This window comes from Hyperolius riggenbachi, chromosome 9 (genome assembly GCF_040937935.1).
Source record: "Hyperolius riggenbachi isolate aHypRig1 chromosome 9, aHypRig1.pri, whole genome shotgun sequence".
Taxonomy (NCBI): Eukaryota; Metazoa; Chordata; class Amphibia; order Anura; family Hyperoliidae; genus Hyperolius; species Hyperolius riggenbachi.
Genome location: NC_090654.1, coordinates 147237005 through 147261545, shown reverse-complemented (window position 1 = coordinate 147261545; position 24541 = coordinate 147237005). Strand labels below are relative to the sequence as shown.

Sequence of the window (24541 nt, the reverse complement as noted above, 5' to 3'; positions counted from 1 at the left end):
CCTGGTGAATCTGCAGAATTTTTGCTCAAATGTAAATAAAAGCTGAGAAATGTTTTTTTGTTTTTTTTCCCCCACAATTATACCTCTTTTACATCTTCTAATTATCTTTTGGGAGACACCTATGTCATTTCCCATCAAAAAATGACTTGCTGGTTGAATAAAAGTAACTTTAAGTCAAAATTTACCAGGGGTATGAATAATTATGCATAGCACTGTATGTAACTATATGCCTACAACTGTGAAACTCTACTGTAGGGATGATCAATGAGATGCAAATCACTGAGTTTATGCTTCATTAAGCAGCTTGAAAATAGACCAACTGAATTTTGCCAAGGTGGAATCAATTGATCCATTTTCAAGCTGCATACATTAGCATACAAACATCGCATAATCCTCCATGTCATTGACCATCCCTTATTTATTGTTTTCTTATGTGACTTGCAACACTCTGGTGGTGAAGTCACAAGCTCACTGGTCTGCACATATGGTACTTCTATTTCAAATAAAGCAAGGTAAAATTGCAGCTGTACTGCTTGAATAAATCTATCCCAAATATAACTACAATGAAAATAAAGACCTATTACATGCTTAAAATGTCTATCGAACATGCACTTATCCAAAAAAGGTTAAAACTTCCCAATTCCAGGCATAAAGAAAAGCTCAGGTTTTTTTATGTGGAATTGTGCCTTTCAAAAACATTAATAATTGAAATCAGAAAGATCCTTTTTCACAGTGAAAGGGTCTTTCCGATTCAGTAATAAATGGATTTTGTGGATGACCCATAAACCATTGATGGCACTTTGTGCTTGATGCGAGGCAGAGGAACACCATTTCATTGAAAAGTAACTGAATGCTATGCTGAATGCTAATTTCTATATGCCCAGGATTGGAAAATTTTAACCAATTTTGTACTCTTTGTATAAGTGAATGTTTTATAGATTTTCTTACGGATGTGAACTAAAAGGTATTTTTCTACTATAGTTTTGGATTAGTTATATTCAAGTAATGTAGTGGTCATTTTCCTAGTTTTTGTTGCCCAGCTTCACTTGATCCTAGCCATTTAAATGTATGTTATGAGGACCTCCTTTATTTAGTTTTTAATGTTACTTCTATTTCAAGCTCCCCCTTCTGTATTATGTAGTTATTTTACACCAATAATAAAGGAACAGTTGAAGAGAAGGTGAATCCATAAATAGCCCTTCTGTAGCAGGCAGACTATAACTGCAAAAGTAGGCAGGGACTTGATCACATACAACTAGCTACTGTATTTCAACAGAAATACAAATAGCCAGCATGTCATTAAGCTCATCAGCCTTAACCTTCAACAGATATATTGCATTAAAATGGATCCGAGATAAACTTTTACTCATTGCATAATTGTGTTCCTTCATATAGTTTATAGGGCATTCCTCAAGCCAAATACTTTTTTTGTTTTAATACTCTAATTCCCAATAAGCTAAACAAACCTCACCCACAGCTTTTCACAGTGCATTGGCACTGCAGCAAGGCCTTATGGGAGCTCAGTCTGGGCAGGAGGAGGAGGTTACTGGCCATTGATTTCAGAGGCAGAGGAGAGGGGAGTGAATTTACACACAGGCAAGCTGATAGCATCTCCAGCCCTCAGCCTGTGACAATGTGACAAACAGAACATGGCTGCCCTCATTGTATCACAGGAATAAATAATCATAAACTTTTGAAGCTGTTTGCAGCTAGATATGCAGTGTAAACTATCTAAACTTTAGATAAGATATATAGACAAGTTACTTGTTATAGTTTGTTTTTCATCTCGGATCCGCTTTAATGACTCAGAGGCGCCTGTATCGGGTCGGGTACCTACGGGTTACCCAAAATGTGGGTGGGGTATGTATACACGGTTTGATTTTTATCAGGTTGCGGGTAGCGGGTCTGTGGGTACCAGATTCACCAGGAAGCAGATTGCAGGGCGGGTCTGAAAAATTAGACCCGCACAGGGCATCAGGTGAGGTACCTGCAGATTACCCAAAATGCGGGTCGGGTACCCGTTTTGATTTAATCGGGTTACGGGTTGGGTGCAGGTAGCAGGTCTGCGGGTACCTGATTCACCAGAAAAAAACAGGTTGCAGGCAGGGTGCGGGTCTAAAAAATTAGTCCCACGCATGCCTCTAACTCAGACGTATAGGACAACTGAAGTAAGAGGGATATGGAGGCTGCCATATTTCTTGCCTTTCAAACCATACCAGTTGTCTGGCTGTTCTACTGATCCTCTGCCTCTTGAGGGCTCGTTCCCACTGTTGCGACGCGATTTCGGCCGCATTCCGACGCTTGTAAAAACGCATGCGGATGCGTTTCCGCATGCGTTTTTACCCGCGATTTCGCATGCGATTTCGCATGGCAGGGTGCCATGCGAAATTAACCATGACACTGCCAGGGCTAAATAAAATTGAAAAAGGTGCGAAATCGCACGCAAAATCGCGGGTAAAAACGCATGTAACAAACGCATGCGTTTTTACTATTAAATACATTAGCGGCGATTCGCACGGATTCCCGACGCAGGCGAAATCGTTGGCTCTTTTGTGCGTTTTTTTACCGCTGAAAAAAACGCACCTCAACAACGCTACAGTGGAAACAGGCCCATCCACTTGCATTACATGTGCGGATCTGCATGCGTTGGACTCATGCAGATTCGCAATAGTGGGAACGAGCCCTAATACTTTTAGCCAAAGCCCCTGAACAAGCATGCAGCAGATCAGGCGTTTCTGACATTGTCAGATCTGACAAGATTAGCTGCATGCTTGTTTCTGGTGTTATTCAGACACTGCTGCAGCCAAAAAAAAACCCAGCAGGGCTGTCAGAAAACTAGTATTGTTTAAAAGGAAATAAATATGGCAGCCTCTCACTATAGTTGTCCTTTAAGTCTTTGCTGAAGTTAATGCAACACATTAGATTTTACATGTCTAAACACATATTGCTTTTAAAGGGAAGGTCCAAGCAAAGAAATAAAAAAAGAAAAACAGATCTACTTACCCAGGGCTCCCTGCAGCCCCTGGCAGCCATACTGTGCCCTCGCCACAGCTCCGCTTTCAGTCGGTGGCCCAAGGTCCCCTCCTCGCCAGGTCAGCATCTACTGTGCCTGCATCTGCACCGGAGGGGAACCCGGGCCACTGGCTTTGAGGGCACAGAACGGCTGCCAGGGGCTGGAGGAAGCTTTGGGTAAGTAGATTTTTTCCGCTTTTTCAGCTCGGACCTGTGCTTTAATTAAAGATATCACACAATGACAGTAGGTTGTTATTTTTTTTAATATTTATATATTTTTTTTCAGCACACCAGGTTTTCCCGTTATTTTCCTGTTCCTCGGAAGGTTCCTTTGTACTAAACATTCTACCCTGTTACCTATGAAGTTTGAAGATCCCATGGAAAAAAAAATCTGTAAAGTAGGAGCTGATGTCTAGCCAGGGAGGACAGAAAGAGAGGCTTGTAGAGAGTTATCTGGCTCACTTTCCCCCCTGAAGTGAGGATGATATGGAGGCTGACATTTATTTCCTTTTAAACAATGCAAATTGCCTGGCTGTCCTGCAGATTCTATTCCTCTAATACTTGTATAGCCATACACCATGAAAAAGCATGCAGATCAGATGTTTCTGACTAAAGCCTGACAAGTTCAGAGATCACCGAGATGCCAGGTGTACTTCAGTTGTTTTCTCTTCAGTCAGTTGTCTAATATATGCTCCATGAATGTGTCAGAAATATTATTAGAAAAAAATTATTCCTTGCGCTTCCACTCCAGAGAGGGAACCAGTCACATCCAAAACGGCTGTTTATCCTATTCTGGCAATCAAGCACTGTGCTGCTCCAGTGTAGGGTAGTGCGGGGACATCTAAGAAAAGGAGGCGCACTCTAAGTGCATTATTAAATGGTTAAGCTTTATTGCGCATAATAAACATGGGTCCTTACAAAATGGCAGAATAAAAATCGCATATCAGCGGTAAGCCAACCTCTACACCCCTCTGCGATGATGCACGCGCTGTGGCCATCATGCGCACATCGTAACTGAGCCACGCCCACCGCCTCGTAAGACTGTGCTCCAGGAAGATCGGAGACCGCGCTGCTGGCCACAGCACGTGCATCATCATTGCAGAGGGGTGTAGCGGTTGGCTTACCTCTGATATGTGATTTTTATTCTGCCATTTTGTAAGTACCCATGTTTATTATGCACAATAAAGCTTAACCATTTGGTAATGCACTTAGAGCGCTCCTCCTTTTCTTAGGTATTAGTAGAAAAACACTGATTGATTGACAGCTTCAAAGATGGGGCTAGGTTCCCGCTTGACCCGAACCTCCAACAGCCAGTAGGAGAGGACAGTGTAGTGTCCGCTCCTATGGTCCACTGTGGTCTGGTTGGTGCCTGGAGCAGATGCGATTCCATCATAGGCAATATTGAAGGCTCACATGCTGTCCAGAAAAAAATTGCACACTGCACAATTGTGTGTTCTGCTTACTGCAACAAACCCAGAGGATCTGTTGCAGACTGCCAAGTGTGAACGGATCCTATTTAACACATAGGATCAGTCAACTGTCAGTTTTGCAATGCGGTAAAAATGGACGAAAATCCCAGTCAATTTTCTGCTATAGTGGGAACCAAGCCCTACAAAGCTTTAAAGATGTATATAATTTTACTTTGATTTTAGAATTGTGTAATTTGCATTCTTTTTCAGTCTCCCTTAGTCCCCTATATTGCTTTTTCGGAAGGGTCAAGTATAACACTTAAAAGCCAGTTTGCAGTCCACAGGAACTGTAAGAATACTATTAAACTGTAACAAATGAAGGCATAATACCTCAGTCTATAGAGCAATTTGAGAAGTTAAATCTGCATTCACAAAAAATGAAAGACTACGAATTCTCTACCAACTCACACTTTTGAGACATTTGTAATGTGAGTCAATATACACCCCATTACTTGTAGCCACTGTCCACTAGAAGGCACTACATGACTCATACCACAGTTAGGCCATCAGTCTCTAACGACCAAATTGCCAAATATTGGATAAACCGTGAAAGTGGAAACTGTAATGAATAAGTGACAGACTTCTACCAATGTTAAAATGTTGCATATTCAAAGATCCTGATCATCAGCTTTGTTTCTATAGACAGAAGAGTTACTAATATGCCATAAAATGAACTGGATCAAGGAGATTAAAAACTGATAAAAGATTTTGTATAAAAACCATCGACTCAATCTGCCAACCACAATTCCTTACAAAGTTAAGTAACCAACAATGCCGGCAAAGGTTGGATATTAAGTAATACAAGCAAAATTCGTGGTTAAAGTGGTGTTCTCCACTGTAAAATATCTACACATTTATTGGCTCTCAAATTTTCTATAACAGTTACAAAATAAATGAATACTTATAATCTTACTTAAGTTTTTTTTCCCTTGAAGATTCTCTACACAGATTTCCAGTTAAAATGCATTTCGACCAAGAATAATAAAATATATGGCCAAGAAGCAGAGGAAGAGGAATATAAAGAAAAAAAAATGTAGTTGGTATTCCAGGTGTGTTCCATCCAGTCAATGTAAACTTCCAAGGTGAAAGACCACTTTAACCACTTCCTGCAAAATGAATATTTTAAAATGTCCTAGTTGTGCACCAATTAGCACAAACAAGATGTTTTATAAACATCCATGTTGCTGAAATGCTCGTGCCCACGCCCATTTTAACCCCTCAATGGAGAAGCGTCAATTAGTTAAATGGATAATATGTGTGATCTCATTTCAGTGTTTTATTACTAAAATTCATTTTTTACGTTTTCATTTAAAGGGAAGCTGAAGTAAGAAGTATATGGAGGCTGCCATATTTATAGCCTTTTAAAGTGAATCTGAAGCAGAAAACTTATGAGATATTGAGAACATTAATAGCAAAGAAACAAGTCATATATTGTTCCGAGCACAGGAAAGTGTTAAGAAACCTTAGTTATCTATGCAACAGAGCTTCTCTGAGCTTTCCGGCTACAATGCTGTTTTCTGGAGCACTTATACATCAAGGAAACAGTGACAGACAGCTTCAAATAAAGGTTTTACTGCTCAAAGTTCAAAGGATCATTAGCTCTGCAAACCACACTCTGCTCTGTTTTACAGTTTTAAATACAAACTGCAAATGTGTCTGATGCAATGTTCTAAAAAAAAAAAGCAATAACTGAAAATAAAAATATGAGACTATTTTCTTTGCTACTAATGTTCTATTACTTATCCGTACTACACATACAATTCATTACATCATACTTTTTTTTTTGCTTCAGTGTCACTTTGAACAATACAAGTTGCCTGACCATTCTGGTATTGCTAGCGTCTGAATCTCACACCTGAAACATGTAGCTAATTTTGACACATTTTTGTCAGAAACCTCTGATCTGCATGCATGGCAGAGGATTAGACAGAGAGCCAGGCAGATTGAATGGTTTAAAGTTAAATAAAATATAACTACCTCCCTATTCCTCTCACTTTAGGTTCCCTTTAAAGGACAACTGAAGCGAGATGGATAAGGAGGCTGCCATATTTATTTCCTTTTAAGCAATACCAGTTGCCTGGCTGTCCTGCTGATCCTCTGGCCTTTAATACTTTTAGCCATAGACCCTGAAACAAGCATGCAGCATATCAGGTGTTTCTGACAAGATTAGCTGCATGCTTGTTTCCGGTGTTATTCAGACACTGCTGTAGCCAAATAGATCAGCAGGGCTGCCAGGCAACTGGTATTGTTTAAAAGGAAATAAATATGGCAGCCTCCATATACCGCTCACTTCAGTTGTCTTAAGTCTGTAAATGTTTACAAATAAAAGTGTGATATATATTTAGAACTGTATGTGCTGGTTTAACTGGCAACATCAGGGTCAGTTATTACATAACCATAAAGTGATGCTCTCGTCTTCTGCTTACAAAACAAGTCAAACCAGCAGGTGCAGCTTAAGTACCTGAAACATTGGTGTAAATGAATTATTATCCCGTAACATTAACCATGATGAATAAATTAAACAAACTATGTTAAATCCAATACACATTCTATACAAGATATTGTATGTTTTCACAATCTTCCCTTCCTTTTAACTTTCATATAATACATTCAGATGTCACCCCTTTGTTCTGAAGGGGCAAGACAAGCCACATACTTTAAAGCAAACCTGAAATAAAAATAAACTTATGAGATCATTAATGTTGTATGTAGTGCTAATAATACATAGATGGTTGGTAACAGAACCAGCTGATATTTTTATTTCCAGTTTAAGGGATGCATTTTAGACTGAATTCTAAACAGCAGCCAGGCAGTCGGATGTAAAATTTGCTTCATGCAGCTGCAAAAAAGACTAATGACCCTTTCAACTTTTCAGCACTTAAATGTTATCAGCATGATTTTCTCAGGAAAATAGAAATGTTTTGCCTTCTATATAGTTTTCAGAACATCAGGTTGTACTGGCATTGCTCTTCATTGCATAAATAATATTTTTTTTTTAAACTTGTAAATCTTGCAACGAAGGGAAATAGAAAGGGCCTTCAAACAATTTCTTTGTTGTAATCATATTATATAGGTTTATCTCACTATGTCACATCTCAGTTCAGGTATGCTTTAAAAAGAATTTGGCTTATATAATGACTAAAAAGTTAGGTAGTATAAAACTATTTTTTACTGTACCTTTATAGTAAATCAGGGACATTGCAAGTGTATGTGCATGTGTGTGTGTGTAATGGAGTACCTTGTTTGGGTTCTGTTTACTTCAGAACAAAACAAGAGACAACCTGAAAAGCAACACACCTAAAATGACCACATCCACTTCAACTGGCTAGCCATACCATGGGTCTACAGATAGAAATGGTCAATGAGATGTAAATAATTCTGGCTTGCATGCAAGTTTAATGCAGTTTGGAAATGAATCAAATGACCATCCCACTGAATTTTACCCAATTTTAAGCAGCACACAATTTGCATCCAAGCCAGAATTATCTGTAGATCATTGACTATCGCTATATACAAACTTTCCAATGAGATGACCATGATAATTAGAGCACTTTTTTAAACTAATTATTACAGAGATATGTTAGTGGAATGTAATAGTTTGATTTTTCTTTCTCTTCACCATTGGAAAAAAAAGGTCTAATTAAATTAATACTTTAAAGAACTCTGACGTCCCCACAAAATGCAATATATAGCTCCTCCTGTAAAAAAAAAAATCCTGTTTAGAAGTGAACATTTACAAAGCCAATTTTGTACAAAGAAATATTCTTAAAAAAAAAAAAGAAGAACTGCATCATTCTGAGAATCATATAGATACACAAACCATATCTAAGACATCCAGATTAAGCCACTTTTGTCTGGTGTGAGAGTTGCTGCAGAGAGCAGCTGACATCCCAAAAAGGTTAGGTTGGTTTCCATATAGTTAGACACAGGAGAGCACCAGGAAAGAAAAAGCATCAGCTGAAAGCCCTTAGATTTGGCACCACACACGTGTATCCATTATGGCCTTGGCTGGTATCAGCAGTTAACATGAGCTCCAAAGGATTCATGAGTAAGATGGTCCATTGATTTAAGTCTCAGCTGATGTGACAAGTAGTTGATCTGTATTATTGCTGAGATGGTGGCAGAGAAAGGAACAAACACCTCCTAAAATAAGAGTCACAAAGTGCCCTGATCATTCCAAGACAAAACAGAAGTATTGATGGCTCTCTATCGAGGTCAAAAATCTGGTTGAATATTTAAGTATAAACTGTAGTTCAAGTTTGGTGCACACCAAGAGTCACAAGTGAGGTTTCCATTAAGTCAAACAGTACAGACCAAAAAAAGCCACCAAAGAAGAAAAGATGAATCATCACATACACCTTTACTTTACAACACCTCAGACTGATGTCTCTGACTGAAGCCTCATAACAAATTTATGTGATTTTGGGTCCACAAATTCCTCCGATATTTTGAAGAAGGGGATCTTTTTGGTGCTGACAACCAAACTGAAGTCTTGTCTTTTCAGTACGAACACAACACCATCTTTTAACCCATTGGTTACAGGCTCCTCACTGACCAACGTCCATTGCTTGGCTAACCAACGGTCTTTGTGGTATTGGATAGTAGGTCCAGGTCCCAAGTACCGCTCAAGAAAGGCCTAAGAAGTGACAAATAGACAAGAAACTATCATTATGAAAAATGCATTCAAAATACATTTACAATGGGCAGCATGGTGGCCTAGGGGTTAGCACTTTGCCTTGCAGCGCTGGGACCCTGGTTCAAATCCCAGCCAGGTCAACATCTGCAAGAAATATGTACCTTGTACCTGATTGGGTTTCCTCCGGGCACTCTGGTTTCCTCCAACATCCAAAAACATACAGATAAGTTAATTGGCTTCCCCCTAAATTAGTCCTAAACTATGATATATACATACACTACAAGATACATACTGTTGTGTTCAAAATTATTCAACCCCCACTGAAATTGAGTGTTTTGGCCAGTTTGACATTGATTTTGATATTTCAGTTATCTTGTTTACAATTAAATCAAAGAGGCACTTGTAAGTCAGACAAATATAGCATAACAATTATAATGAAATAACCACAAATGTCTTTTCTGTGCTCATATCATTATCAGTTTTATTCAACCCCCAAGTGATATTCATTCTTAGTACTTAATACAACATCCTTTTCCAGTTAGAACAGCTTTTAAACGTGAAGCATAGCTTGACACAAGTGTCTTGCAGCTATCCACGGGTATCTTAGCCCATTCTTCATGGGCAAAAGAAGCCTCCAGTTCAGTCACAATCTTAGGCTTACGCGCTGCAACTGCTTTAAGTCCCACCAGAGGTTCTCAATTGGATTTAAGTCTGGTGACTGCGATGGCCACTCCAAAATCTTCCAGCCTTTAATCTGCAACCATGCTCTAGTGGACTTATGCTTGGAGGTATGCTTGGGATCATTGTCCTGTTGAAAGGTCCAACGTCTCCCAAGCCTCAGGTTTGTGAAGGACTGCATCACATTTTCATCTAATATCTCCTGGTACTGAAAAGAATTCATGGTACCTTTCACACACTGAAGCTTCCCTGTACCTGCAGAAGCAAAACAGCCCCAAAGCATGATTGAATTCCCGCCATGCTTCACAGTAGGCAAGGTGTTCTTTTCTTCATAGGCCTTTTTCTTCCTCCTCCAAATATAGCGTTGATCCATGGGCCCAAACCAGGGGTCTCAAATTCAATTTACCTGGGGGGCCGCATGAGGAAAAGTCAGGATGAGGCTGGGCCGCATAAGGGATTTCACAAAATCGCCCGGGGGGAAATCCGCCGGCATTTCCTGGAAGGGGCAGAGCTTTCAGCTTCAGCTCTGCCCCTCCTGACGTCAATCGCGGTGGATCGCCGCCTCTGCCCGCACCTCTCACTATTCCTTCACAGAGAGGCAGCGATCTGTGCGGCGATTGACGTCAGGAGGGGCAGAGCTACAGCTGGAAGCTCTGCCCCTCAGCGCAGTCGTGAATGTTTGCCTGGGGGATTTGGGGGCTCTGCAGCCCTCGTTTAGCGGCGGGGATGTGGCGGATTACTTGGGAGCACTGAAGCGAACTATAAGGTAAAATAGGCAAAAATAGTTCGCTTCTGTGTCTCTTTTGCTTTTGCTGGCGCGGGCCACAAAATATTGTACCGAGGGCCGCAAGTTTGAGACCCCTGGCCCAAACAGTTCTAATTTTGTTTCATCAGTCCACAGAACACTATCCCAAAACATTTGTGGTTTGTCCACATGACTTTTGGCATACTGCAGTCGACTCTTCTTATTCTTTGGAGACAGCATAGGGGTGCGCCTGGGAGTTCTGGCATGGAGGCCTTCATTACGCAGTGTGCGCCTTATTGTCTGAGCTGAAACTTCAGTTCCCGCATCTGACAAATCTTTTTTCAGTTCCTCAGCAGTCACACGGGGACTTTTTTCCAATTTGCGCTTCAGGTAGCGCACAGCAGTCGAAGTCAGCATCTTCTTTCTGCCACGACCAGGTAGCGTTTCAACAGTGCCCTTTGCCTTGAATTTATGAATGATGCTTCCTATGGTGTCTCTTGGTATGTTTAACATCTTTGCAATCTTCTTAGAGCCATTGCCCTTCCTGTGAAGAGAAATCACCTCTTCTCTTGTCTTCCTGGACCATTCTCTTGACTTCACCATGTTTATAAACACACCAGTAAATGTCTAGAAGAAGCTGAGTATCACAGTCATTTTAGATCTGCCTAATTGGTGCTTATGCTTGATTGCTGCTCGTTAACATCCACAGGTGTTTTCAATACCTGATCGAAAACACTTGAATGAACTTCTGTTCCTAAGAGTGGTAGTCTTTAACCCTCCTGGCGGTATGAAAAATTCCGCCAGGAGGCAGCGCAGCAGTTTTTTCGTTTTTTTTTTAAATCATGTAGCGAGCCCAGGGCTCACTACATGATAGCCGCTGCTCAGCGGCATCCCCCCGCCCGCTTCGATCGCCTTCGGCGATCTCCGATCAGGAAATCCCGTTCAAAGAACAGGATTTCCTGGAGGGCTTCCCCCGTCGCCATGGCGACGGGGCGGGATTGGGAGTCCCGATCCACCCCTCGGCGCTGCCTGGCACTGATCGGCCAGGCAGCGCACGGGGTCTGGGGGGCGCGCGCCGCAACGGATAGCGGCGATCGGGCGCGGGGCGGCGGCGATCGGTGTGCTGACGCAGCTAGCAAAGTGCTATCTGCGTCCAGCAAAAAAAAAAAAAAATTATGTAAATCGGCCCAGCAGGGCCTGAGCGGCACCCTCCGGCGGCTTACCCAGTGTCACACACGGGGTTACCGCTAAGGAGGTTAAGGGGTTGAATAATTGTGTCAAGGAAGAAATCGGAAAAAAAACATTTACTATTGTATTACAAAAACAATTGATGCCATTTTAGTTGCATTTGGTTCTTTTAAAAGTCCATGTAAGATTTCATTCTGAACACAATTACAAATGTACACTAAATTCCCTAAAACCCTTTACACCATTGGGGGTTGAATAATTTTGAACACAACTGTACATAGACATATGACTATGGAAGGATTAGATTGTGAGCTCCTCTGAGGGACAGTTAAGTGACAAGACAATATACTCTGTAGAGCACTGCGGAAGATGTCGGTGCTATATAAATACTAAATAATAATAAACAATTTCTGTGAAAACTTATATTCTTAGTAGGTGGAAATGTAGTCACAAACATTTGATCCCACAAGGGGCGCTACAGCAGGCTGTGGGGTGGGATGCAAGTCATTTTAGTGCCCGCTAAGCACTCATGCAGTGCTTAATTTGGGCACCACAATACAATCATTGTAATTTGGTTGCTAGCAATAGCCGAAACCCAGAATTATGTGCAAAGGGTGGAGGAATTAGGTAATCAGTAGGGGAATATATTTTTTATATTCTCCTACATTACGTTGTACAGGGAGAGCCATCTTTTGTCTACAAAATAGAACCAAGCACCAAATTCACTAACATCAAGGCATCACCCAATTATAGTTGTGCCAATGCAGATTGATTTGGTATTGAGCAATAATAAGTGCATCACCCACTTAAAGTGGCGCTAATAAAATTTACTTGTATAACTGTTACCTTGACTAAGTACTATGTAAACGTGGCACAAACGCAGTCCGAAAGCAATATTTATGGCAGTGCCAGGGTGGCAAGTGGTAATATGAAATGAATGGTTGGGATTTCACCAAAAATAAGCATAATAGCGAGTGGAACCACCCTCCAAATGAGTACTTTGTGGAACTTAAGTGTTAGGACTTTAAGTCAGTGGTGTATCTAGAAGGGTGCAGGCCAGGTTCATGCTATGGGTGCCACTGCACCATGGGACGATGCCTGTCCCCCTGTGTCACTACGCCACCAGTCTGCTGCCTCCCCTCCCAGTGTTGCCGTCGCCAAAGCATCTCTGTCACTGCCTTAGACCTCAGATCAGCTGTGACAGGAGAGAGAGGGCACATGATGCCATGCCATTGGTCACCTCCACATTTGGAGTACACCTGGCGTGGGTAGTGTGTGCATCCCCTTTGTATCTCCTGTTGCCGCTTATCTGAGGTCTGAGAGGCTAAGCCAGTGGGAACAGCACCGGTTGCCGCTGATCAGAGGTCTATATGGCACCCAGCCAGCACACTGCACCCAGCCAGCACTACCACCCCAGCCATCATTCCCACTGACCCCAGCCTGCACTCAGCATCTCCCTCCCATCCACCCCAGAGCCGGTACTCAGCATCTCCCTCCCACCCACTCACTTACTCCAGCCTGCACTCAGCATCTCCCTTACACCCAACCCCACAGCCTTCACTCAGCATCTCCCTCCCACCCACTCACCCCAGCGTGCACTCAGCATCTTGCTTCCCACAACCCCAGCCTGCACTCAGCATCTTGCTCCAAACCATTTCAGCCTGCACTCCACATCTTACGCACACCCCAGCCTGGACTCCGCATCTCCCTCCTACCCACTCCAGCGTGCATTCATCAACCAGTACTCTCCCCTAGCTCTTTTAGCTGGGCGCTACACCCGGCTGATTCTGGTGACCACCCGTCCTGCTGTCTCTTATCAACAGAGCAGTGAATACTAATAAAGATGGGCGGGGAAGCAGCAGCGAGAGAATGAAAAAGATGTGCACAGGGCAGCAGTGGCTCTGATTATCACCTTGGAAGTGTGTGATCTTTAAAGAATTTATACTGTATAAACTGAGCACATTTGATGTGCAGCAGACAGGCAGACGAGGCCCGAGGCGGGAGTGTCCGTGAGATGCATTAAGGCGGCCTGCACTGGGTGTTCTCTGGTCCTTCTTTCCTTGGATCAGCACGTAAGCACTTTTTTCACTTGTCACTTTCCTTTCTGCACAAATGCACTTTTGCTGAAGCCTTGTGGTTATTTAATCGCTTGTCTTATTCATTAATACAGCAATACACATGGTCTTTTGTACCAATTATGTAGTGTCATTTGCACTTTTGAATACAAGTCTTGTTGGCTTTTGCATAATACTGTATATGGAAATTGGTCTTCTATGTGATATAGATGTTATTACACATTGGTTGGAGGCCCTGTTATTACACATTGATTGGAGGCCCTGTGAAAACGTATGATCTCAATCCTAACCTTATACCTTGTACACCCTGCGCATCACCTTTGGTGATTTTAATAGTTTTTAATATTAATTTGTATATTCTCAACATTTAGCTAATATTTTGTGATAAACTGAGTTGGCTTGGTGTTGTTACATTGGGTCCTTTTCTCTGTGGTTCTTTACAATTGATTATGACCCATCAGCATATTCCTCTCTATATCTGGGCTTATAGATCTCCCATTGTGGAGTATTTACCTAGATTGTTTACGTAATATTGTTTTTCATATGGTGCTTGTCCATTCTTTATTTAGAATGCAGTTGTAAGGGCTGATTCCTTATCTCCTGCTTATGTCAGTTCTGCTGGAGAGACAAAAGGCTCTCTGCATATTTGTTTTATGGTTTATCAGCAGCCAAACTAAACTGCAAAGGCTCATGGAGGGAAAGCCAAGAAAGCAGGGAATAGAGGCTATAATTTCATATGCCTCCCTTCCCCATTCAGTATGCTCTGCTTCATGGCGACGCTGTCAGTGCCTTCTGTGTTGTTCGCACTTACTGGATTAAAAAAAAAAGCATAAAGGTCCATACACACGTCGGATTTTAGCGAACGACCCGTCGTTTGAACGTTCAGTCGTTTGGAGGTTTCCGCGTCAAATCCGACGTGTGTACAGACTATCGTTCGGGTGATAAGACTGGTTACCAACGATCCGCCGGGCGGGATCGTTGGTAACCATATGGGGAAAAATATGGGGAGAACACTTATCACCCTCCATCCAGCATCTAGATGCTCCCACCCATCACCCTAACGTGTAGGGGACCATGGCAACTCAATGTATGTATCTAATTAGCTGTTATTGTGAGGTAGGTTGTTAGCATTAGGATAGGAGAGTGTTAAGAGTCAAAAGAGGAAAGTTAGGACAGGAATGGAAGGTATTAAGAGTTAAAACGGAGGTTTAAGTTTAGGACAGAAGTTTAATATTAGAATAGAGTGCTGATAAGGAAGAAGAGGAGAGACTTCCGAAAAAGTAACCGACAATATCGCGAGGCAGAAAAACAGAATGATAAATGTACACAAGAAAGGATGCAGTTTTTACAGGGGAAGGGTGCAATTTTACCATAGGCACCATATTACCAAGATACACCTCTGCTTTAAGTGCACAGTATCCAATCCTCACATGGAGTCCCAATGGCAGAAAAGAGGGGCTGCATAACAGCTGACAGCTTCTGAATACTGCTGGTGGTGCTCCAAGGGTGGATTCAAGGTCCCGGGTTCCAGAGAAGGATGCATGGGTGTAGGACTGCACAATTTTAGGAAAAAATTGAAATAGAGATTTTTTTTTTCTCTACGATTTCGATTTTTTCACAATTTTCTTCAAATCAAGCTTTAGCACTAAATTCACATTGCCCCCATTATAGTTTAGCCACGTATGTGCCTCCAGTATAGGTGCCCCAGTATAGGTTTGCTAGGTAGGTGTCTCCAATATAGGTAGCCAATATAGTTTCCACTAGTAAAGGTTAGCTAGGTAGGAGCTGCCAGTATAGTTTCCCCCAGTATAGGTTAGCTAGGTAGGTGCCTCCAATGCAGGTAGCCAGTATAGTTGCCACTAGCAAATGTTAGCTAGGTAGGTACTGGCAGTATAGTTGCCCCATATGTTAGGTAGGTGGCTGCCTCCAGTATAGGTAGCCAGGCAGCATAGGTGTAGCGGCGGGGGGAGAGCGGGCATAGTAACAACCTTCCTATCCGGGAGGACACCGGCAGCTTCTATCTTCTTCCTCTCCCAGCCATCTATGGCATTACCGTAGTACCAGCGCCCCGTGATGACATGCGGTTACGTCATAACAGGGGGCGCTGTTACCAACGCGATTGACAAAGGAAGTAGAAAGAAGCTGCAGGGGATCCTGAATGGTTGCGCTACAGTTATATGCGTGGAATGCGGCGGGTAGCGGAAAATTGTGTGCGTTAAAAAAAATCCCCACCTTCGTGATTATGTAATCGTCGTGTCCCACATTGCGATTTTGATTTAAAATCGATATATTGTGCAGCCCTACATGGGTGGGAAGCCAACATGGTTCGGCGGTATTCAACTGACTTCAGGTTACTGTGCCAATGCTGTAGCTTACAGACTTTCACAGCTCACACACCTTACTGTACTATGGGAGCGTCACTCTGACCTCTCTCCCTGGCGCACCCACCCTCCAAACTGGATTGGCATGTGCAGAGCTCTCAAAGAAGACAAAGAAAAGGGGCTGGGATGAGCCATCAGCAAGAGCTGGACCAGAAGGCAGTAGAGAGAGGAATTTGCTGCCATTTAAAGTAGAAACCCCAATTAAATATGACAAGGCAGACTCTATGGGTCATCGATCTGCAACTCTATGGGTCATCGATCTGCTGCCAGCAGCAGTTCGACCTAGATTCTCCATCCAGTCAGGTAGATCAAATAGATCGAAAACAATCGAAATCGGCCGCAAATCGATCAGCTGATTTAATATAATGGACTTCCAATCGATCAATTCCATAGAATCGATCGGTCGCTGAAATAGACCAGTGCATGGGCCCCTTAACTCCGGTTCCTCCAATCATCTTGCACATTTTTGAGGAGATCCAACCATTCATTCCATTTTACTACTTGCCACTCTAGCACTGTTATCAAATTTCTTATCTGCCTGCAATTGGGCCAGGTTAATGTAGTACTTCAAGCTCACAGTTACATTAGAAATTTTCACTGGTTCCACTAAGAGTGGGTGGCACATTAAAGCCCCATCTACACGATACGATTCTTTAGACGATTCGATTACGATTCTATTTATGATTCGATTAAATCCGACATGTCCGATCAGGATTCGATTCGATTTGCCAATGTTTTGCAATGGCAAATCGAATCGAATCGAATCCCGGACATGTCGGATTTAATCGAATCGTAAATAGAATCGTAATCGAATCGTACAAAGAATCGTATTGTGTAGATTGGGCTTTACTATTGCTTGATTCCAAAACAATCTGGGGATTGGCACCACTGCAATTGGGTGATGCCTTATTCATAATATTGAGTAAATATGGTGCTGTTTTGTGGATCTATTGGGGAACTTGTTTTTTCATTTGGTCCTTCAAGGCGCACAGTATCTCCAGAGTTATATATATATATATATATATATATATATATATATATATATATATACATATATATACAGGGCCGGATTTACCATAAGGCACGCTAGGCGCGTGCCTATAGGCGGCCCGTTTGTGAAAGGCGGGTCAGTAGCCGTCTGAAATGTCCCCTTGTCTCTCTCCCTCTGCAGAGAGCAGAGCGCCGTTAGCGCACGCAGAAGCACAGCCTGGAGATGCGCAGCTCCATGGAGCGCATTCCTCTCCGCCCACCCGCTGTCTTGAAGTGACAGTCCCCGACACCGGCGCCCTTCCTGTCACATGTGGCCACACTGTCATCAAAGGGGGTCACTACGGCCGCCCGGCGCACCCCACTCTGCAGAGCATTGCGCCTGCCAAACTACTCTGTCGCATCCAGCAATGTAAAGTGAAATCCCTCCTGCTGGCTGCCACCACTAGTACAGGAGACTCGGCGGCACATTTACTGCAGCCAACGGGCTTGTCAATCTGCCGTGTCGGGCGAGTGTTTCCTGATGCTGCCGCCGCCGTCTTCTTCCTGGACCTTCATGCAGAGAGAGCAGATCTGTGGACTGTGGTGAAGTACTTTGCTTTTCCCTTTAGTTGTTGGGGAGGGGAGGGTGTTTTAGAGTGTGTGCATGTGTATTACTTTGTACTGGATCGCGTGTGTGTGATCTTGCACTGAATCCTGTGTGTCTGCTGTGTGTCTTAACTTTGCACTGGATTGTGTGGTGTGTGTGTGTGTGTGTACAGTGTGTATGTGTGTGTGTGTGTGTTACTTTGTACTGAATCCTCTGTGTGTGGTGTATGTGTGTGGTGTGTGTGTGTGTTACTTTGTACTGAATCCTCCTCTGTGTGTGTGGTGTGTGTGTGTTAACTTTGCACCTGTGTGTTTGTGTTACTTTGTACTGGAACATGTGTGTTAACGCGCTGGATCCTGTGTGTGTGCGCGCGTTTGTGTGCTACTTTGTACTGGAGTGGGTGTGTGTGGGTGTGTGAACTTGCACTGAATCGTGTGTGTGTGTGTGTGTGTGTGTGTGTGTGTGTGTGTGTGTGTGTGTTAAAGTGTACTGGACTCTGGACTTTTTTTGTTTAATTCTCCCCATGAGGGAGGTTTGTAACGCAGTGTGCCGTTGAGGGGAGCGCCATTGCTTATGGGGGTCTGTCCTCTAGCCCTTCCATCCATGTGGAGTGTGACATGAGAGTCCAGAGCGATTATTTGGAGTTCAAAGATTCCACCCATGGAGCATGCGTCCAGCTGTCGCTATGCATGTCATGAGATGTACTCGCATCTACAAACTACAGCTCCCAGCATGCATTGCAACAGCCAGAAGCACATTCTACAGGTGGAATCTTTAAACTCCTGGTCACAGCGAACTCCCATTACACAGTCCACATAGATGGGAGGCAAGAGAAGCAGCCTCCCATAGTTAAGCAATGGTAGTTCCCCCGCCCAATTCCAGCACAGGGGGAATGTTTTATTAGGGGGTGAGGTCATGTCTAGGCTGCAAGTTGTCTTTTTTACAAGGGTACATATGAAAGACTGGCCCTGTCGTGTGCGAGTTCACAGGCAGACGCTGGCTGGTAAGAAATGGGAGCGTGACTTTGGGGTGTGGCTTGTAGTGAAGGGCGGGGTTTAGGGCGCCAGAGCGTCTGTGCCTATAGGCTCCTGAACTGTAAATCCGGCCCTGTATATATATATATATATATATATATATATATATATATATATATATATATATATATATATATATATATATATATATATATATATATATTATATCAGTATCAGCTGACTCTCTACTGGATGGAGTCCTGTTATACCTATTGATAGGCAAAAATCTCCTGATGGATGCCTCAGCACTATCATTATAGAGACTGCTATTATCAGTGTCTCTAAGGATGGTTATACACACAAAGTATCTCACAAAAGTGAGATACTGTATGCACAACTCTCACATTTTTATATATACAAAAAATGTGCAGAAAAGTTACCCACTTGGCTTATATGAGAGTCAGTGGAGCAGAACAGATGGTGGAGCAGGTTTTGTTACTGGCAAGGATTATGCACTAGTGATCCTGGCTCTTGCCAGCTGGCTTCCTGCTGTGTCTGTGCCCCCCATCTACTGCAAAATGGTGTGCAGAGTGCGCTGCTCAAGACTACCTGTGTCTCCGGGCTTGTGGAGCAGAACCTGCAAGCAGCATTGTCAGCTGTTCAATGATCAGGGATTCTTCATGTATGCTGTATCTCATATCTGGTGGCATCTTGAGACACAGCTGTATCATCCTTGGAGCACATCTGGCTATGGGGAAGGGGGCTGAATTGTACTGAGGGCACATCTGGCCACTGTGGAGAGGGCTATACTGGGGAGGGGGCTTATACGTGAGTCAATCACTTTTTCCTAGTTTCTGAGTGAAAAGTGGGTACCTCAGCTTATACACGGGTCTGCTTATATGCGAGTGTTTGATATGATTTCTATCCGGAATATTGGCATAGGTGTGAAACAGGGTGAAACCATCCCAAAATGAATGCCGAGAGGTAAAACCAGCTTGCCCTGTTCAAAGAGACGTTCAGAGCACTGACATTATCCATAATGGCATTACCCTCGGGGACAGAAACCATCAAGGCTGGTCTGTCAACTAAATGGCCAACAAAACTAGTGTTATCTGATTGTAAAAGATTGGGACCATTGATCCTATAAAAACCAAGGGGACAATGGAAGTTCTAAAGGGAACAGTATGGTTGCTCTACATATTAGATGGGCAATACCCCAACAGAAACTGTCTTGTTGATGCCTGAGGCAATCTCAGTGGAAGAAAAGGTCACTTTTCAGACCCAAACACCTGTGTGATTAGTGTGCTGCCTGGTGTACAGGTAGCCAAATGTAATAGGACTTCTTGAGTAAGCTTATAACACCACCTAGAGGTCCAAAGAAGACATAACTGGGAAGGAACCTGAGCTACAGGGGGGCGGAATAATACCTGAGCTAGGGGTGGTTGTGTGGGTATGTGTATGTAAATGAGTGAGTTTCATGACCATTTAAGAGGTAATCCTAGGAGAAGATTCAAGCAGAGATTCCATCAGCAGAGAGCAGAGATTTCCTCAAGGTAACACCAAGCCTCCATCTAGATGAAAGAAGTAACCATCTTGCTTAAACTCCCTGGCGTTTTAAATCCCTGCGGCCGCATGGTTTTTTTCACCTAATATTTTTTTTTATCATGTAGCTAGCCTAGCGCTAGCTACACGATTCCCCCCTCCCTGCTCCTTTCCTCTCTTCCGATCGCCGCCGGCGATCAAACCCATCAGGAAATCCCGTTAGGGCTCCCCCCCGTCGCCATGGCGACAAACGGAATGACGTCATCGACGTCAGGGGGAGTCCCGATCCACCCCATAGCGCAGCCTGGTGGTGATTGGCCAGGCTGCGCAAGGGGTCTGCGGGGGCCCTCTTTCGTGGCGGGTAGCGGCGGATCGGCGGCGAGCAGCGGCGATCGGGTAAGACACGCAGCTAGCAAAGTGCTAGCTGCGTGTTTAAAAAAAAATAATTATGCAAATCGGCCCACCAGGGCCTGAGCAATCCAGCGCGGCGTTACTGGACGAGCTAAGCTCGTCCGTAACGCCCAGGAGGTTAAGATACCTGCATTTATACACAATTCGTATAAATTCAAAGAGGAATGACAGTACCTGGCACCAAATGCAGCAGGGCAGACACACCAGGACTGGGACCAGGACACAGAGCGTGCTCATCCAATCCTTGTAATCCAATCGAGTGGAAGAAAAAAGCGGGGCACCACTCCTTTACAAGTCCCTTTATTAAAGGAGTGGCGCCCCGCTTTTTTCGTCAACTCGATTTATACACAATTAGTTAGAGTAGATAGGACTAGAGGAGCACCTTAACTTGTAACTTTGTTATACTCTCTAACTTTGAAAAACAATAATATAGCTGTACTGCAACAAAAGACTGAGAATATAACAAATAGAATAGGAAACCAAGAAGCAGATATCAGCGAATATATATGGTACTTTATTATAATCTTTTCATGGGACAACACTAGAGATAGACTCTTTGATACAATGCAAAGTAGTCAGTGTACAGCGTGAAAAACTGTGGAAATTTGCTGTCCCATCAAATTAACACACGGTCATTAATGTCTAAACCAGATAGTTTAGGAGCTATAAGATGGTCTGGGCTAGAAGAAGATTGCTAACACTTAAAAACTGAGCTGCAGCACAATGAACAATTCCATACAGTGGTATAACAGGGGAGGCTCCACTCAGAACAAGCCTTGAGTGCAGATCAAATGCTCAGATGTTGTTTTTTGTAAATAGACGTATGAGTGCTGGCAGCATTGTTGCAGAGGTTGAAAGGGGGGGGGGGGGGGGGTGGAAACAGATGCACACCTGAGGAATGGTGTACTTCTCGGGAGCTAGCAACACACTAAGGGTGCCCTGACTTCTGGTCAGAACTGCGTGCACGGCGTAAACAGCACTTGAACCTTTACGCTGGTAAAGTTCGATTTCTGTTTTATTTCCTTTTTTTTATTTAATATGTAAATTGACTTGTGTGTGTCTTTGTACTTTTTTACTCCCTTTTGTAAATATTCTTTGTATATATTTCTTTCTGCATGGTTCCACTTTTTTTTGGAATATTAAATATTTATTTAATAAGCTAGTCTTCTGAGCACTAAGCAGAGCTTTACATCTCCTAGAGAGAGACTGCAGTGTGATTCTGTAACAAGTTCAGTGCCCGATTGTGTGTTTGAATTGTTCATAGCTACCTTGTGAGATTGCATTGTGTGTGTGTGTATGTGTGTGTGGCGTTCTCGTACTTTGGCCTAAAGCTTGCAGCTGACCCAGAGTATGTAAAACACCAGTCTGAGTGCAAGCAGCCCGACAACAGAGTAGGAATTGTCAAAGTGTCTAGCAGCATCATCCTGGATGACTGCTAGTGGTGGCAGAGTGTGGTTGAGGGGCAATAGCTTTGTATTCGCTTCAATAAGGCTGCTCTCCCTCTCGATCTGGGTCAAAACCCCGTCAGGAACTGTCTCTACAGGCTTGCTGTGGGTCCGGTTCCTGACAGCAGTGTCCAGATTCTCCTCCGTAGGAAGGCAGGGCTGGAATCCGTGGTTGTGTCTTTTCAGGTCTCTGCCTGGACTGTGTGCAAGTTCCACTCTATGCGTCTGCACCCCAGACTATGGCAGGTTGCAGTAGTGCAAAGTGTTATGCAGTAATGGGGATGTCCAAAGCTCCCTGTTGCTGTGTGTGGAGTTATGTAGGTAGAACAGCAAATGTACACTATATTTACATACAGGCAGTACAGTGACTATTGTACATTGTATCAAACTCATTTAGTGTTGTCCCATGAAAAGATATTTCAAAATATTTACAAAAATGTGAGATACTGTATTAGGAAGGTACAAAGACTGTTGCCTTGCTTAGGAATTTACCCCTCGTGTGACAGTTTGGGACCGAGCCTGTACAGATGCATCGCTAGCCAAGAGACAAGTGATGTGAGGAGGTGTATAGTCCAGAGGAGTCCCAAGACTCCCTACAGATACAGGAAAAACACAGAGAGAGACCAGGAGCCCCTTATGGTGTAGTATATTAATGTAAAGTTTTGGATAAATACAAAGTGATTGCAAGACCAGCAACCACAGTATAAAAACAAGTGAGGAAAGCTTCTTTTAGGCGCTCCAAGCTCTGCACCTTGGCTACCAAGACACTGCTTTATTTGATCTGAGGAAGCGGACTGTGCTCCACGAAACGAGTTATCGTTTGTGTATCTGATTGTTACAATTTCTTTCCTATATTGGCATTGCCGCTTCTTAGAAGTAAGATGTTTATTACATCCATGGTTATTTTTTGGGGTGACTTCTCCCTCCCAGTGAAGGAGACAAGTGATGCATTTGTTACTTTGGAGGTGGGAGGAGGGACAAAGCACAACACACGATGGAGCATCTTACAGCAGGCGGAGCGAGTGGGGAGAATAATGCCGATCAAGCTGTCAGTAGCTGGGAGTACAAAGTAGGAGCTCTGAGGGGATCTTTTTTTTTTTTTTTTTTTTTTAGGATTTCCGTTAATTGTGAGGATTTTTTTTTTAAAGGTTATTACACTGTGGCTAACCTTTTAGAGCAGAGAGGAAGTGTAGAGTTTAGTACCGCAGGGAGAGAGTTCAGAGTTTAGTACCACTTTAACACTTGAGAGTCCCAGAAATATAACATAACGGGGCTTAATTCCTAGGGCCAGGTGTGGGGCCGAGGCTATACAGACGAGTCACTAGCCTCCAGGCTAGCAATGCTTTTTATTGCTATGTAGGGAGAGAGGATGTGCATGAGGCATGTCAGAGTGGGCAGGGTGAGTAAGAAGAACAATGCTCGATTTGCTACAATGATTATTTACGTAGATGTCGGGACAGTTGCACTAATGCTAGATTTTCATCACTGGCAGTCAATAACAGCTGCCTCACCCGAGTTTCATCTAGCATGTGTACAAGGCTTAATGCTTGGTTGTTACATAACGAGAACATTTTTTGTTATTCCAGAACAAAGTCACACTGTCACTTTGGTTTCCAGTACAATGCCACACTGACAAATACGGTTCTTAAAATAATAAGAACCTGACAACACCATAGCTTTGTGCACACCTCAGAATTTTCTCAGCTGAAGTTATTGTTCATGAAAGTTTACAGTTGTCCACCAATGTCGCTGGTATCCTTTTCAACAATCCTCTTTGATTGCCTCGCCCAGTGCATTGCTTGTTGTAATATAACCTAAAAAGGAAGTCCCTATAGAATGGTGCTGTTCGTCTGCACCCTCCACCCTCTCCATAAAACAGTGCATGCTGCTGGGCCGGTTCAGAATAGTGTGTGCGTACTAAGATTATTGCAAAACCGCCACTTGACATGATCTTTACAAATAGTTTTGAGGGATGATCGACTAAGAATCAAGCACTGATGCTTTGGAGGTCTCAGGAAAATCCTAACAAAAAGAAAATCTGTGATATACAGGATACTAGAACACAAATCAATAATGTCACATCAACAACGTATCCACCAACCTTTGGTGTCATATCATGGGTGATGCAGAACTCTAGGTGTTGAAGAATGCTCTCCATCGTGTGATATGGTTGCTGTTTTGTTGTGCGCAGATACTTCTGCATGGCTCTGGCCATGGAAGCAAAGATAGCCTGGGCAGCTTCACGGGGATCCATAATCTCACGTGGGTTCTTAGGGTCTTCTTCTTGAAGTCGCTTGATGTGTGTGAAGGCCTCTTCAACTGCCACCACTAATCTAGAAAGGCAGATATGGCATAATGAAGTATGTCAGTAGCTAAAAGATCCAAGAGAAAGGAGAGTAGCTTCATAAT

The 24541-nt window shown here is 43.2% G+C and overlaps 1 protein-coding gene across 1 annotated transcript in view; it reads right to left on the bottom strand.

The window, feature by feature from the left end:
• Positions 1 to 4219: 4219 nt before the first annotated feature.
• VANGL2 (VANGL planar cell polarity protein 2) overlaps positions 4220 to 24541 on the bottom strand; it is a 251628-nt gene continuing 231306 nt past the window's right edge. Inside the window, exons 6-7 of the mRNA XM_068254933.1 lie at positions 24234 to 24465; positions 4220 to 9117 (exon numbers count right to left, since the gene is read on the bottom strand). Of these exons, the coding sequence (XP_068111034.1) occupies positions 8857 to 9117; positions 24234 to 24465 (493 nt within the window). The 3' untranslated portion in view covers positions 4220 to 8856. The remainder of the gene's footprint in view (positions 9118 to 24233; positions 24466 to 24541) is intronic.